Source organism: Ovis canadensis, chromosome 3 (genome assembly GCF_042477335.2).
Source record: "Ovis canadensis isolate MfBH-ARS-UI-01 breed Bighorn chromosome 3, ARS-UI_OviCan_v2, whole genome shotgun sequence".
Classification (NCBI taxonomy): domain Eukaryota; kingdom Metazoa; phylum Chordata; class Mammalia; order Artiodactyla; family Bovidae; genus Ovis; species Ovis canadensis.
In genome coordinates, this window is record NC_091247.1 from 74,495,129 (window position 1) to 74,512,121 (window position 16,993).

At 35.3% G+C, this 16,993-nt stretch overlaps 1 protein-coding gene across 9 annotated transcripts in view; it reads left to right on the forward strand.

The window, feature by feature from the left end:
* Window positions 1-16,993, forward strand: part of NRXN1 (neurexin 1) — a 1,213,874-nt gene that overhangs the window by 1,023,638 nt on the left and 173,243 nt on the right. For all 9 annotated transcript variants that reach the window (XM_070292299.1, XM_069583366.1, XM_069583363.1 and 6 more), the window contains one exon: window positions 590-761. In XM_070292299.1, coding sequence (XP_070148400.1) covers window positions 590-761 — 172 coding nt within the window. The remainder of the gene's footprint in view (window positions 1-589; window positions 762-16,993) is intronic.

Here is a 16,993-nt window from a genome sequence, read left to right on the forward strand (position 1 = left end):
AGTCATTGCACCTTCCTGCATCATAATTTCATCAGCTGTAAAATAATTTGAACAAATTTCAGATTCTTAGCATAGGAAGATTTTCTGTGTGTGAATAATGATTGCACTCACTAAATGCCTATCTGTGTATTCATACTCTATAGGATGATTTTCTATATCGTGAGCCTTTGTCCACATTATATTCAGAATTAGACTTTATTGCTCTGATTTCACCAGTTATTAAGAGGAATTTCAAGCCTTATTTTTCTTGTGAAATGGAAGACATGGATTAAAGGAACTATGTTAAAGAACATGAAAGTATATCATTTCACACAGGCAGCTGTGCACCTTGTCTGTGGCAACCCCTAGGAAGAAGGCGGCTCAATTCTCTTGAAAGCGTGTGTTTTGAAATATTAATTATCCGTGAGAGAGATGCTTCAGATTCACCCAGATGTCAAGAACATAGCACAAGTTTTAAGACATAAAATCGAAGAAGAGCAGCTGTTGCTCTGAAGCATGTTTTTGAGCGATACCCTGAATAATCCTTACTAAATACTGATGAATCAGCACAGCTTCACTCAACTCTTTTTACTCCTCTACTCTCTTCCAGCATCAAGGAAAAATTGGAGTTAAATTTAATGTTGGGACAGATGACATCGCCATCGAAGAGTCCAATGCAATCATTAACGATGGGAAATACCATGTAGTCCGTTTCACGAGAAGTGGTGGCAATGCCACGTTACAGGTGGACAGCTGGCCGGTGATTGAGCGCTACCCTGCAGGTAAGCCAGTGACTGTGGATTGGGGGAAGAGTTTATGAAAAACAAACGAAAACGAAGCATTGTTTTGCGTCCGTTTCACCCCACTGTGGGTTTTCTGAGAAACCATCAAGTATTTATTGGACGTTAGAGTCGTGTGAATGTAATGCTATCCTAAACTGTTCTTGATACAGTGTACAAATGGCATTATATAGGAGAACTTGAAGGCACACGTTATAGTTTGCAAAATTCCGGACATCAGTGAAACTAGAAAAATGCACACATAAAAGGCACAACATGTCAAAGCTCTTTTTACTGGATCCTTGCGTTTGAACAAAGGAAAGGCTTTGTCAAAAGTAACAAAGTTAAAATTTAAAACTAAGAGAGGGAATATTATACCACTTTTCTCTGGAAGAAAATAGGATGATACAGTTCCTTTGATGGTGGTACATAGCTGAAACTCATGAAAGCTGCAGGTGTGGACAAATAGAAATAGTAAAGGAACTCTATCTAGTACCATAAATAAGCAGTTATAAGAACATGTAAGTAAATGACGTTTGTTTTCACTGTCACATAACCATGGGGTTTTACACAGATTCTGTGATACTAGTATTAGTCATTTCAAATCTGTAAAATGAATGTTAATTTACTATTGATAAAATAAAAATTATCTTTCTTCATCATGAATGAGTTTTGTCAGTACTATTGCTGAAACAGACAGTAGATTAGAAATTAAACCAGTTATTTGTGATTGCATATACTCTCAATTTTTAAAATGCCATTTTAAAGTAAAATTCGAATTAAAGCACAAAGGTATTTTGCTCTAATTATTATCCTTTCCATATTTTAGTACAAAATAGACTACTAGAAACATTGTCTCATTTTTCTGCGCACCTCTTTTGGAAACAACTGTTTTATATATAGCAGCAGATTTATAGCATGGTAGAAAAAAAGATTAAAAAAAGAAAATTTCATTTGGCACAATAAATTGATTGCCAAAACTTATATAGAAATTTCCCTATTACAGTATGTGTTTCTTGCAAGAAGTAATTCAAGGAAGTAACTAACTTACAAAATAAAAACCACTTTTCCTTAGTAGTTACACATAATTATGAAATGAAATATCTGTGATGCCCTCTGGGACCTTTTATAATTTATAACATCTACATATTTAAGCTGCACTTCAAACCTATTCTGTAAATCTTGTGCTTTACAAATATATACTGAATTTAGTGTAATAAAATACTGTCTTCTTCTGAAAATACAGAATTCATAGGCAAGCACATTAATAATACATCCAGTACCTTTTAAAATACTGTCAATTAGTAGATACAATAGATATTTCCTGAATTGATGTCATTTGAATCATCCAGGTCTTAAGACCACAATTACGAGAATGCACACCTTCAGTTACCAACGATAATAAGATAAAGGAATGGAAGATCTGGAAGCAAAGTAACTTAAATGTGAATGCAGTGTTATATAGCCCCTGCTAACCCTTAGCACATTTACTGAATTCTAATAGAAATGTAATTTTTATAATAACTGCAGCCTTAGTGAAATAACAGGAGTCGACTGGATTTTAATCTAAAATCCAGATTAACAATACCTATTTACTGAGAGGAAATCATTGCACTGGATACCACTGAAGACATAAAGTAGGATAAGGTCTAGACGCTGCCCCTGGGGTGTGGTCCTCTGTGAACAGTGGACCTGAGCTTATAAAAGGACAAATCCTGTTACTCTTATATTACAGTGCTGCAGTTGCCTCTTGAAACTTAACTTGGTTTCACCAGTTAGCTCATTAAAATTATCTTAGTTCATTAACTTTTCACTCTTGTTACACTTTCCAAACCAGTATCTTTAAGAACCCTGCCCTAGAGGATGTTAATGGTGACCTATGGCAGGAGAGAGGAAGCCCCACCCTCAAATTAGTTTGGGAACTTCTGGGTTAAACTAAGTTTAAAATATCTACACTTGGACTTTATATTAATACCATATTGAATCTCTAAAAGAGAAATACAGTATGCATTTCCCCAGCATTCGTAAACAGAACCTAGTTTTCTGATGTACTAATAATGCATTTAGATAAATATTTTATGTTTTAAAAAACTTTTATACCTCATTATTTTAAAATATTTTATCTGATTATCAGCACTTTAATTGTGTACATACCAGATACTATATTCTAGGCACAGTCCAAAAAGGATGACCTCTGTCTTTTTGTGGCATCAGTCAGTTCGGTCGCCCAGTCATGTCCGACTCTCTACAACCCCATGGACTGTAGCACCCCAGGCTTCCCTGTCCATCACCAACTCCCAGAGTTCACTCAAACTCATGTCCATTGAGTCAGTGATGCCATCCAGCCATCTCATCCTCTGCAATCCTCTTCTCCTCCTGCCTTCAATCTTTCCCAGCATCAGGGTCTTTTCCAATGAATCCGTTTTGTGGCCTGTTAATGTCCAATTTGAATACTAGTAGCTGAGACTGGAGCAGTATTAATTAACTTATAAAACTTATATAAAAGCACTCACCACAAAGGACTGTAATGAAAACTTAACAAGTATTTGTATTTTTTTCTAGGCTTATATTTTTACACATATAATGTCTTATGTACCAATTAAATATTTTCTCAATATAAAATATATTTAAAAATCAGAAGCTGGCAAAATCATGATAATTAAGGAGCAAATCTCGAGAAATACTCAGTTTCGATTTCACCTTTTATATTTAGTCAAAGATTCTAAGAGTCCTTCCAGCAAAAAGTGTTTTAGATATAATTAATAAATCAAAGGTGAGCAAAGTTGCAGTTCTTCTGAAGGATATAAGCAAGGGTAAACCACTGAATCTGCCCTCAAGGAAATTAGAGCAGTTGTGAGGAATTTTGATATATACATATAAAAAGTTAATGAACAGCATGTAAAAAACTCAGGGGAGTCACCATGGTTGTCATCAAGCATTTTATTAATCATCTGCTCTGCCTGCATTTCAGCATGATATTGAGATAGGAAATAAGCCATGAAAATTTTAAATACCTTTTCTCTCGGAGCTTCATTGGCAACAGTGCTATGAAGACTGAATACAGATTTGTAAGTACGTGTCACCTAGATTAAAGTTTTTAGAACAAAGTGATGGTATATATAAATTCAATAGAAATGTTTAGGATATCTCTTTTATATTGGTTTGTAGTATGAGCATTTTTATTTTAAAAGGTTTTTGATTATTATTCATTAGAAAAACAGCTGGACCAATGCTTTTACCACTAAATCCTGTAATCAGGAAAGTGGGAACCAATTGACTATATTTGGTTCCTTTTTAAGTGCCTGCACTGCAAAATATAGGTAATGGGGTTGAAATTAGTAATTAACTATACCACTTAACCTTCCATTATAGTGCTTTGTGGTAAGTGCTTTTATATGAAGCAATTCATCTGGTAGCGACACTATATCTTTAATGAAAAACATCTAAAGCATTGACCAGTACCGGTAGCCTATAATTGTCTGAAAGGCTTTCATAGAGAAACTAATTAGCAGAGGTAGATTTTATGCTCTTTTGGAGTGTATGAAATATTCTCATAACTCAACAATTCACATTAGAATAAATATTGAATTTTCTGAATAGGAGACCCAGTTTTCATTATGCTCTGTGCATGGAGAAAAGTATAGAAATAATATTTTGCAAATCGTTTCAAGTTGAAAAAGTCATTTCTTGGTGCTTATCAGTTAAAGCTCTAGAATATAATGCATCATTAATCCCTGATTTGTTCCTAATTGCAGTTAGGAAAATTTTCTCTCTCAACCAAAATAGACTTCCTCTTCTCATGATGTTAATCCACAAAGCCTAACATAATTTTACTTGCCTTAATCCATATAAATCACAATTACCTTTGAGGTTAAACTTTTGGGTTCATTTTTCTACCACAGTGTGCCAAAAAGATGTTATTTATTCATTCTATACAAAGTCAAATATCCATTTTATTCCTGTCCAAGGAATAAAATACATCAAATCAACAGACATGTACTATATTATAAGAACGTTCTAGACTTACTATCTGGTTACAGAGATACATAAAAATGTTCAAGATTAATGTATTATGTGAGAAAATATAAGTTTTATCATATCATATTCAGCTAATTTCTGAATAAGACATGCTAAGAAAACAGAGATAAAATTAGTTCCAAGGAAGCAGAGCCATTTTAGAGAGTGGTCTAGTTAAGGCTACAAAAAATATAGGAAATTTGATTTGGGTCTTGAAAGGCTAGATTTTTACTTCGAGGGTGACATGCATTCATTTTAATGGGATTAGCAGGAACAGATAGTGACAACATAATTAGAAAGCTTTTAAAAAGCCCAGGTGTCAAATGATAAGGCCTAAAATAAGATGTGAGGGTGTGGGAAAAGAAAGAGGTTGAACATAGAATACATTAGATCTCATGAAGAGCCAAGTAAAAGGAGAGTCAGTTCTACTTTTCAGTTCCTCTCTCTGTCTCTGTTTCTCTCTTAATCTAACCATGGATTATTCGATGTTCTGATGCTGCTGTGTGACCACCAGAATGCACTAGCCAACAATGAAATGAAAACCTGTGGTAGGAATGAGTATAGAAGACATAGTTTGGGTTTACTTAAAGTTTAGTTTCTTTGGAAACCTACAGATGTCAAATAAAATGGATTAGTCTCAAAGTTAGGAGTCCAGGGTTTAGTTGCTATTAGAGTTTAAATAAAGAAAAAGTGGCAGTCTGGAGCAGTGTGAAAATAAAGCAGATAGTTTAGGGATGGAAGAGTGGAAAGAAAGAGGAATAACTCAAGGGGAGACTTTAAGGAGCGGGTGTAAATGCTGTCTGCATGACCATTTAATTTGGCTCAAAGGTCTTATGGATATTATCTCTAACTCTTGGCTTTCTTTTCATCTTCAAAGGCTTGTAAAATATTTCAGAGCTCAAGAAAGGTCATATTGATGATTTCCCTTTAAGTCCCTCAAAATTAATTTAGATTAATTAATTGATTTTTAGTTCAAATCATGATTATTTATTGGTTAGGTATTTAAGCCATTCCATCCTTTAAAGTTTCCTATTTCATACTAAAATAAATGTTCATTGATTTGAGTATTTTTATATTTTTATATTTTAAACTGAAAATTTAGTCTGTGTGATACAATTCAGAAAAATCTATCTCATTTATGATCATAGCCCTTGAAGGAGGAAGGAACTTCAAAGATCTTCTCTTCCAGCTTCTTCATTTTTTAGACAATAAAATGGAACCTTGGAGAGGTTAATGGATTTGATCAGTATCACTATGCTAGTTTGTAATAGAGACAAAACTACACGTAAAACTTGTCCACTAACTCTGCGCACTTTATACTGTCTGGGAGAGAGAAACCAAAATGAAGAGAGATCATTAGATGTATCCTCAACACAGCAAGGTACATTCTTCATAACTAAATATTGTGACTTACATGGTCAGTCATACTATTTCTGCTGACCCACAAAGACACACATACATACGATCTTATGAGTATTAAAAAAATAGTAACTCATGGAATAAAAATAATTTTCTTACGAAGTCATAGTTTTCATCACTAAATTTTTTATTAACTCATTAGTAGGCTCTGATTCATTTTTAACCTTACTTTAAAAACTTTATTAGCAAATAGAGTAAACCATTTATGAATCATAATATTTTACTGTTCCTACAACACTCAACCTTTAGGTTGACATACTTTCAAACTTTATATATTTGTTAATTTATATATATTTCTCAGCAACATCACTTGAAACTTAATTTCAGTTACGAGAAGAGAAGTGGTTCATTAAGAGGATTTAGGTATTAGAATCCTTCAGGATTATTAAGGAGAAAAACTGTATCCTAATAGAAAAACTTGCCCCTCTTGGTTAAATGTAGAGATACAGGAAAGATATGACTGAGTTTTGTTTTCCTCCTACAAAGTTAAGGCAGTGAAAATCTAACTCACTTATGGAAAATGATAAACCACACGGAAGATTTGAATCATTCTTTAAATAAATTACCAACTTGAACTGACTCCAGTCGGCACAGAGTGTGGTCAGTTCAGTTCAGTTGCTCAGTCGTGTTCTATTCTTTGAGACCCCATGGACTGTAGCACATCAGGCTTTCCTGTCCATCACCAACTCCCAGAGCCTACTCAAACTCATGTCCATCATGTCGGTGATGCCATCCAACCATCTCATTCTCTGTCATCCCCTTCTGCTCCTGCATTCAATCTTTCCCAGCATCAGGGTCTTTTCCAGTGAGTCAGTTCTTCACATCAGGTGGCCAAGTATTGGAGTTCAGCTTCAGCATCAGTCCTTCCAGTGAATATTCAGGACTGATTTCCTGGTTGGATGTCCTTGCAGTCCAAGGAACCCTCAAGAGTCTTCTCCAATGCCATACTTCAAAAGCATCAATTCTTTGGTCTAGCTTTCTTTATAGTCCAACTCTCACATGCATACATGACCACTGGAAAAACCATAGCTTTCACTAGATGGACCTTTGTTGGTAAAGTGTCTCTGCTATTTAATATGCTGTCTATCTAAGTTGGTCATAGCTTTTCTTCCAAGGAGCAAACATCTTTTAATTTCATGGCTGTAGTCACCATCTGCAGTGATTTTCAGTTCAGTTCAGTTGAGTTGCTCAGTCGTGTCCGACTCTTTGTGACCCCATGAATCACAGCATACCAGGCCTCCCTGTCCATCACCAACTACCGGAGTTCACTCAGACTCATGTCCATTGAGTCGGTGATGCCATCCAGCCATCTCATCCTCTGTTGTCCTCTTCTCCTCCTGCCCCCAATCCCTCCCAGCATCAGAGTATTTTCCAATGAGTCAACTCTCTGCATGAGGTGGCCAAAGTACTGGAGTTTCAGCTTTAGCATTATTCCTTCCAAAGTATACCCAGAACTGATCTCCTTTAGAATGGAATGGTTGGATCTCCTTGCAGTCCAAGGGACTCTCAAGAGTCTTCTCCAACACCATAGTTCAAAAGCATCAATTCTTCGGTGCTCAGCTCTCTTCACAGTCCAACTCTCACATCCATACAGTGATTTTGGAGCTCCCCAAATAAAATCTCTCACTGATTCCGTTGTTTCCCCATCTATTTGCCATGAAGAGATGGGACCGGATGTCATGATCTTAGTTTTCTGAATGTTGAGTTTTAAGCCAACTTTTTCACTCTCGTCTTTCACTTTCATCAAGAGGCTCTTTAGTTCTTCACTTTCTGCCATAAGGGTGGTGTCATCTGCATATCTGAAGTTATTGATATTTCTCCCAGCAATCTTGATTCCAGCTTGTGCTTCATCCAGCCCAGCATTTCGCATGATGTACTCTGCATATCAGATAAATAAGCAGGGTGACAATATACAGCCTTGATGTACTCCTTTCCCTATTTGGAACCAGTCTGTTGTTCCATGTCCAGTTCTAACTGTTGCTTCTTGACATGCATACCGACTTTTCAGGAGGCAAGTGAGGTGGTCTGGTATTCCCATCTCTTTCAGAATTTTCCACAGTTTGTTCTGATCCACACAGTCAAAGGCTTTGGCGTAGTCAATAAAGCAAAAGTAGATGTTTTTCTGGAACTCTCGCTTTTTCAATGATCCAGCAGATGTTGGCAATTTGATCTCTGGTTCCTCTGCCTTTTCTAAATCCAGCTTGAACATCTGGAAGTTCATGGTCCATGTACTGCTAAAGCCTGGCTTGGAGAATTTTGAACACTATTTTGCTAGTGTGTAAGATGAGTGAAATTGTGTGGTAGTTTGAGCATTCTTTGGCATTGCCTCTCTTTGGGATTGGAATGAAAACTGACCTTTTCCAGTCCTGTGACCACTGCTGAATTTTCCAGATGTATGGTACTTACATAATAAATTGTACTTAATAAGTAATTGTTGAATAAATCCCATTTCCTCATTCAACTTCAATGTTAAATACTGCCTTTTGCTCATGGTTTTTAGCCAAAATGTGCAGGTGTGCATGGAAAATATTTATGTGAATATATAAATATTTGGCTATCTATTTGATATAGTTAATTGTTTACTCATCCAAATTTTCCAAAGGAAAGCTTTCATACTATGAGAAATCTGAAATTTCAAATACTATAGCAGTATTCAGTAGAAGTAGTGACTAAAACTGTGACTTTTCCTTTGTTAATTATCTTCTTTCATTGTATTTAGTTTTTCTGAGGCTTTAGGGGCTTTTGTTAATGATCAAGCATAATGAACTTTTTATTGAGCAGTATATTAAACACATCTGCCTAAAATACTTAGCTTCAAAGAAATTGTATCCAAGGAGATAGAAAGAAATGATACATACTGACTTCTCACTTTTTCTTTTATATTCTCAGTGATCTGCATTTTTTTTCCTTTTGTAATATGAAAGATTTCTTTCAGTAACACAACCATATTAGGATTTTTAATTTTCTGACAAAAGGATGAAGAAGGTCCCTTAATGGTTTGGTGGGGTTTAGTGTCAATTAAATTATACAGGCTGGCAAGCATAGATAATATAAATTTATCTTATGATATGAATGGCAGCCCTCCTTTATGATTTTCTGAAGAGTCCCCCTGTATCTTCTTGTTCCCCATTATTTCCAAAGTATATTTTGGTTAATGATCATTAATTATTAATTAATATCTTTTTATTATGATAAGCTTACATTTTTATCATAATAAAGGAAGGTGTTGATTACTCCTGAAAAATACCTGTGTTAAACAGAGAAGGGCATTATTATAAACTTTGTAAATGTAACAAAAAATGTTTAGTGAGGAATTGGGTTCAAGGGCTTTTCTTCAAAGGTATTGTCACATGAATGAATCTACCTACTGGTTACAAACAATGAATTACTTATGTCAGAAACAAACAAAAAATAGTTGCTGCTATAAATGAAAATTCAGTTTTGAAGACCTGAAGTGGAAATAGGTTTTAAGAAGCAGGTAAAGGCTGAAAGTCAAGAGAAATTACATTTTAAAAGATATTAGGCTTTCAGGAAACTTCAGTTTTTGCAAGTGATTGGTTGATTTTAAGATTTATAGGTTTTGTGACAGTGATTTTGTAATTTGATTATTGTCCAAAAGTATCTTTAACAGTTTATAATTACCTGAGTTTAATGGAAGAACAGCCATGTTCTCAACTTCACAATGAGTCTTTCTCTTAATTTTTTCTCCAGCACTCTGACCCCTCATTGTATCAAGAGGTTTTATCAAATTGCCCAGTAATATTTATATATTTTTATGATAAATACAGATAACAACTAGTATTTTGGTGTAAGATTAAACTTTTTTTAATATTCTGCCATTTTTTTTCCTAAATTCTTAATGTCAGCATTTGAATACCACTTATGAGTAAGACTTGTACTTCCTAGTATTTCCCTTTGTCTACCATCTACCTACTTTTCTTCTTTTAGTAGCTCAGGAATTAGTTGAAATTAAATGTCAATTTTTTTCTAGTCAACAATGGCAGTTGGTTCAAGAGGTAGCAGAGTAGCATAAAGGTAAAAATTTCATACAATGACGTCAAAGTCCTATATGGAGGACAAAAATTAGGTAACTATCTTCAATTTTAGACTAATTGAGGTTAATTTTTCTTAATCTCCTTTGAATCTCTGCCTATCTAAGAATCTGATAAATAGGGTATCTTACCTTTAGAAAAATATACATACATCTGCATGTACACAGAGTTATGCATATGATTTTTAGAAGTTGTGCCTCAGCATCCTTATGGCCCATTAACTTAGTTTCAGAACCTCTGCTTAGAACAAGCTTAAGGATGTTGACATTTTAGAGGAAAGAAGTATAGTCTACTTAATGGACATATGAGGCAGAACCTCCTGCTACCCAAATGAAGCAAGCTTTCTATGAAATGTAACTGGGCTTTTTTTAAAAAAAATCTTCTAATCATAATAACCTTCTCACCACTGATGTTGCCCTGGATATAACCTCTGCTAGTTTAGATAAAATGCTTTCTCTTTAATAGAACAAACCCAACTTTTGTTCTTCCAAGTTAAAAAAATTGGTTTCACAAATATGATTACAAGAATGTCATAATCCTTCCAAAAAATGGATTTTGACCACTGATACACTGTTTGATATAATTCAGGCATTGGTGCATTGCATAATAAATATGCTTAAAATCAATATGCACGATTTGAAGGTCTCATTCAGATAGATCTATTGATAAAACATCTGAAGACTGTTAAGTATGATGATGAAATAAGTGTCCAATGTAGTCAAGACAACAATGAATATTGATCAGACACCTTTGGAAAATATTACTTTTTATTATTATGAGGACAAGGTAGTAAAGCCTTTTGCATGTGTAGAAAAAACTTTAGAACTCATGGAGAAAGATAGATTAACTATTTTTCTCCCTGCACTAGTAATTTTTTACCTTTTTCTCCCCGTCACATTCTTAACCTTGATAGTTTATTCTCTTATACATGTACTGAACTCATTCCAAGAGAACATTGACAACACACTCCTTCCTTTTCATGAAAAGTAAATCCTTAACATAAAGAATGTTATAACCAAGTTAGAAAAATATGTATTCAGGGTTCTATATTATGAATGAACTACCTCAAATGGGACAAACAAATGTATTTTGGACACTGTCCAAAGTTTATAATTTAAAAAAAATCTTTAGGGCAAGTATTGACAAACTTTTACTATAAAAAGCCAGATAGTGAATACTGTCAGATTTGCAGCAGGCATGTAATCTTTGTTACAACTACTAAATTCCACCACTGTAGGTCAGCAGCTTCAATAGATAATAAATAAATAATGGGTATGACAGTCCAATCCAGTATTATTGCCTGGAGAATTCCATGGACAAAGGAGCCTGGTGGGCTACAGTCCATGGGGTTGCAAAGAGTTGAACACTGCTCAGCGACTCACACACACACACACACACACACACACACACACACACGGCTAAGTTCCAATAAATCTTTATTTATAAAAATTGACAGAGGGACACATTTAACATGTAGGCCATAGTTTATTGACCCCTGATATAAAGGCATGACAGAAGGAAATAGGAACCAACCTGGAAGTGCTCTTACTGGTCAGAACTCGACCTATTTGAGCAACAAAATAAGTACAATATTGAGTTTTAACCCAAATAGTGAAATAAATATCTGTGAGCATGTACCGACCGATATTAAGTAATGGAATAGATAGATAGATAGATATGTGAGGAAGCAGGGACACTGTTATGGAAGAATTCCAATAACCAAATGTAGAAGGGTGATGGCAGCAGAAATTACTTTGAAGCATTAGAGCTTCAAAGTAATAATTATTGAAGACAAGATACTCACATTATATGCTAAATTACTGGATCAAAGTTTGAGTAGAGACTAGTCATTTATATATAGTCTAAATGTGTCTCCTCAGATGTGAAGAAAAGACTTTTGGACTCAGTGGGAGAAGGCGAGGGTGAGATGATTTGAGAGAATAGCATTAAAACATGTACATTACCATATGTAGAATACATGGCCAGTGCAAGTTCAATGCATGAAGCAGGGCCCTCAAAGCTCTGGGACAACTCAGAGGGATACATAGGGGAGGAAGGTGGGAGGGGTTTCAGGATGGGGAAACGCATGTATACCTGTGGCTAGTTCATGTTGATGTATAGCAAAAACAATCATAATATTTTAATTATCTTCTAATTAAAATTAATTAAAGTAAATAAATAAATGTGTTTCTTGCAAGGGGAAGATAGAAACTTTCCACAGAGAAATCCAGCAGACCACCTTAACTAAATGATTGAGTTACATATCACAATTAATAAGAAATATGACCTCATGCACCTCCTGATATAATACACTGAGAAACGCACATCATTTCTCTATTACTCTATGTATTCTCAATAAAAAAATTGTGACCTCAATCTTATCCTGACAAATACAGTGTGGAAATCTGGATTGGATCTTGGAACACAAAAATGACATTAGTTAAAAGCTAGTAAAACCAAGTAAAGTCTTTAGTTAATAGCATACTAACAATGTCAATTTCTTAGTTCTGATAATGGTGTAATGGTTAAGATACTAGCAGTAGGTTAAACTGGATACAAGTTATATAGAACTCTCATTACTATCTTTTACAAATTTTATTTAACATTTTTAATAAAAAAAAACTTTAGAGTTTAATTTAAAAGTATCTTTTACTCAATTCTGTATAACATTACTCTAGGAAAAAAAAAAGATTTTAAGCCACAGAACTTCTTGCCTTTGTAAAACTGGTAAGTCAAATGTAATTATTGTGACTAAATTATACATTAACATGTTTATATGGTTATTAGGAAAATACAGTTATTTCTAAGGAGTATAAGCCTAATTTCTATAACAATCCAAAGGTGTAACCTAGCCTAATATTTTAGTTCTTAATTAAGATGGAGTGACATAATAAATGTGAAAAGCTTTTGAAGTATGAAGCCTTTAAATAGGCCGTATATTAAAATTTAAATTATGATGATGAATATTTTGTGTCAGATTTAGCCTCATGGGTTGAACATTTCTCAAAGAAAGACTTTCATCTTAAGCATTTAAAAGTCTGTTTAGTTTTAGCCTTATGAGTTTTACAGCATTAGAAAGAATCTGAGGTTCCTATCCCCATCCTGCAAGTATGAGACTAACTTTCCTCATATTAAGTATTATTGAAATAATTTGTCATCTTGAGCATATTATCTGTACTGGTGGCCTGAACATTTAAAATGTCCACTAAGACCCCCAAAAGTGAATATACATAATATAAGTCTGTCTAGATATTACCATATGTATTTCCAATGAAGCAATGAAGCATTTTAGCTAGATTTATGAGATATAAAACTGGACAGAATAGAGGAACATTTAGCTTCATTTTTCTACATGGTGTGAACTAACTGATAACATGCCATAGTAATTTTTCAGGGTCACCTTTGCTGAAACATTTTAAAAGTCCACATGGAGTCTTCAGGTCTCTCATTTATTATTTTTATTGTTCAGTTTGGCAGAGGAGTTGAATGAAGGTGTATTTTCTAGTTGGAGAAATAAATAGAAGCTTTTTAAAATGCACAGGTTTGCTTTGTGCAAAAGAGGGACAATATGGTGGCAACCCTAGTAGAAAGCAGACCTGGAGATCATTACATGAGGCTTGGGCTTGATGGAAGTGAAGCTCACACAAAAGATTGAATCCATTACATTGACTCAACAAGGAAATTGTTGTTGCTCAAGGATTGGGGTGAAGAGGTAAAGAGAACTTACCCCAAATCCCAGACATTCAAAGGGCTCATTTCAGTTCTTGCCTTGATAGGATCTATAATCTGCAACAGTGAGTTAGGTATTCTGTGCTGGACTCTCCAGACTGGAACTCTGGTGGTTTTTCTACATACATTTTCTCATTAACATAAAATCTTATAAGGCAGCTTTTAGTTTCTCCTTTGGATAGAGGAGTAAACACAGAGAAATTAGATTACTTGCCAAGGTCACACACCCTAACACTCAGTCCAGGGCTCTGAAGAATTATGTAGTGTTGTCTACACTATTTATTCTTACTCCTGGTAAGAAGAAAATTTATTCTTGGTTCCCGCAAGATTGCACATTTGTTGTGCTGAGGTCCTAATACCAATGGTTACTCTTTTTTCTGTGCAGATCTTGAAAGGACATTCAAGTGTCCCTTGGAATTTGTCCCTTGCAATTATGTCCTCCTTTTTTTTTCTTGGTTATTATTTATCTCAATGCAGAAATGAGTGCCGAATCCAACTTGTATAGTCCTTTTAAACCCTAAAATTGTGATAGAAAATATGGACTACACATCAAATGACCAAGCTTTAGACTTACACTGTAGACTCAGCACAAGATTAAAGGTGGCTTAAGACCGAAGATTCAGGAGTCAGACTATCTGGGTTCAAATCTTAGTTGCAGCTCTTTGTAGATACATGACTTCTTGCTCAATTCTCTAACCTCCTTTCGTACTTCAGATTTTTGATCTGTAAAACAGGTTAATGATAGTACTTACGTCATAGGGCTGTTTGAATTTTCAAGGAGTTATTAGTTTCAAAATACTTAGTTGTTAGTAAAAATCCTGATGAGTAGTAAGTACTCAAAAAATCAGAGTAGTTTAGTTTTGCAATTCTGTAACTGCAATAGGTACTAACATCCCCATGCTAATGTGTATTTTCTTCTGGGAAAAGTTTGTCCTGTCTTTGCTGCCAGACATGACTCACATATATGGAGATGAGTCTTTCCAGAAACCTCAGACATGTCATTACCCACCCCATCCCCGGTGCCCTCCAAACCCACCGTAAGCCAAAACACCACAGAGACATCACTAAGGAAGGGCAGAACTCAAGGTAAATAAGTAACATAGAAAATATTTTCTGCTTTAACTTAAGGAAAAGAGCGTTGTGTGGTACTGAAGGAAGATTTCATGGAGGACAGGAATGTGGATCAGGTGTTGGTGAATTATTTGAAGTATAATACGTGAGCGTTAGGAAGCCCATGCTAGTGATGGACAGGCCACTGCATATAGTTATGCAATTACTATTTTTGAGTTACTTATGTTGTTGTTTAATCACTAAGTCATGTCTGACTCTTTGCAACCCCATGGACTGTGGCCCCAAGGCTCCTCTGTCCATGGGATTTCCCAGGCAAGAATACTGGAGTGGGTTGCCATTTCCTTCCCCAGAGGATCTTCCTGATCCAGGGATCGAACCCAGGTCTCCTGCATTGCAGGTAGACCCTTTGCCGTCTGAGCTACCAGGGAAGTTCTGAGTTAACTATAGGCACTCACCAATATCCCATCAGAGGGGATGTTGGAAGCTGGAATCCAGTCTGTGCATGGGTCAGCAAGCCATGTGTCCCGACACAGGGGATGTCCCCTAAAGATTGAGCTGGCTTTTCCTCTGTACCAAGCACCTTCATCTTGTCAAACCTTTTGTCTGGTCTGTAACCATCAGGAGAGTCTCCATTTTCAATTCTCCTTAACAGTGCTCTCTAATTAGGAGACCATAAACATTCAAAGAAGCACAATTCTGAGAGAGAAAAGAAACACTATTATTGATAGTTACTCCTATATAACAGGCACATACCAACAGTGCCCTGGGCAATCTAGAACATTTGTCACTTTACCTATAAGCTGCCAGGTAGAACTGAGACTTGTCTCTTACCTGAAGAAACTAGAATTAATCTTAGTCATTATACTAGGTGGATGGGTTTATTCCTGTTCAGGTGGGGAAGCTGAGTATATCAAATTAATGCAATTAAATATTATTACATAAATAATAATTCAAAATAAATAATTCTGGTTAAAATAATTTCAAACAAATTTGAAATTATTACAGCTCTTCCTACTCCAAGTATTTTAAAATATCAACACATTCTCAGTCACTCATAAATCTTATGCTGAATATCCTCTTTTGCTTAATCATTTCATGTGTCATAAATTATGTTTATTTTTTATTCAAAATAGCTTTTTACTCTGCCTAAAGATATCTTCCTCAAATATTTATTTCATGCTGAATTAGAAAGCATTGATAAAAGGTAAGCAACTAGCTTACCTTTTCTTTAAAGCACCAGAAAATGGATAAAATTATTTAAAATGCTAACAATAGACCCAAATCTTAGACCTATCCATTACTTTAAAACGTTTTACACTAAGGAGGTAATGGAGCCCAAAAGCCTCTAGTCCTCCTTTGATCCATCAATGAGCCTGAATTAAGACCCACTTTATGGTTGGCCCATGCTGTGCTAAACCTGGTGGGAAACAGAAAAACAAAAATACTGTCTTTGTCCTATAAGAGTTTGAAGTATAACTTGGGAGGAAAGTTGAATCAGTTAGGGAAGCATGAATTGTATGGGAAATGTGAGACTGCATAGCACAAAAGGTAAACTTGAGAACTGGAGGAGATATGAAGTAGAGAGGAGAATACACGTTTAGTGCGTAAGAGAAGTGAAATCTGAATGGACATGTATTGATGAAAAGCCCATTCCAGTCAGAAGAGAGAATGAACCCAAGAACACAGGTGGTTAAAGATTCCAACACAGCACAAAGAATGGTCGTGCTCTCTGTGATGGGATATTTATAGCTTCATTGCAATCCTGGCTTTCCAGGTGGTGCTAGTGGTAAAGAACCCACCTGCCAATGGAGAAGATGTAGGAGATATGGGTTCAGTCCCAAGGTTGGGAAGATTGCCTGGAGGAAGGCATGGCAACCCACTCCACTATTCTCGCCTGGAAAATCCCATGGACAGAGGAATCTGGCAGGCTGTGGTTCATTGGTTTCC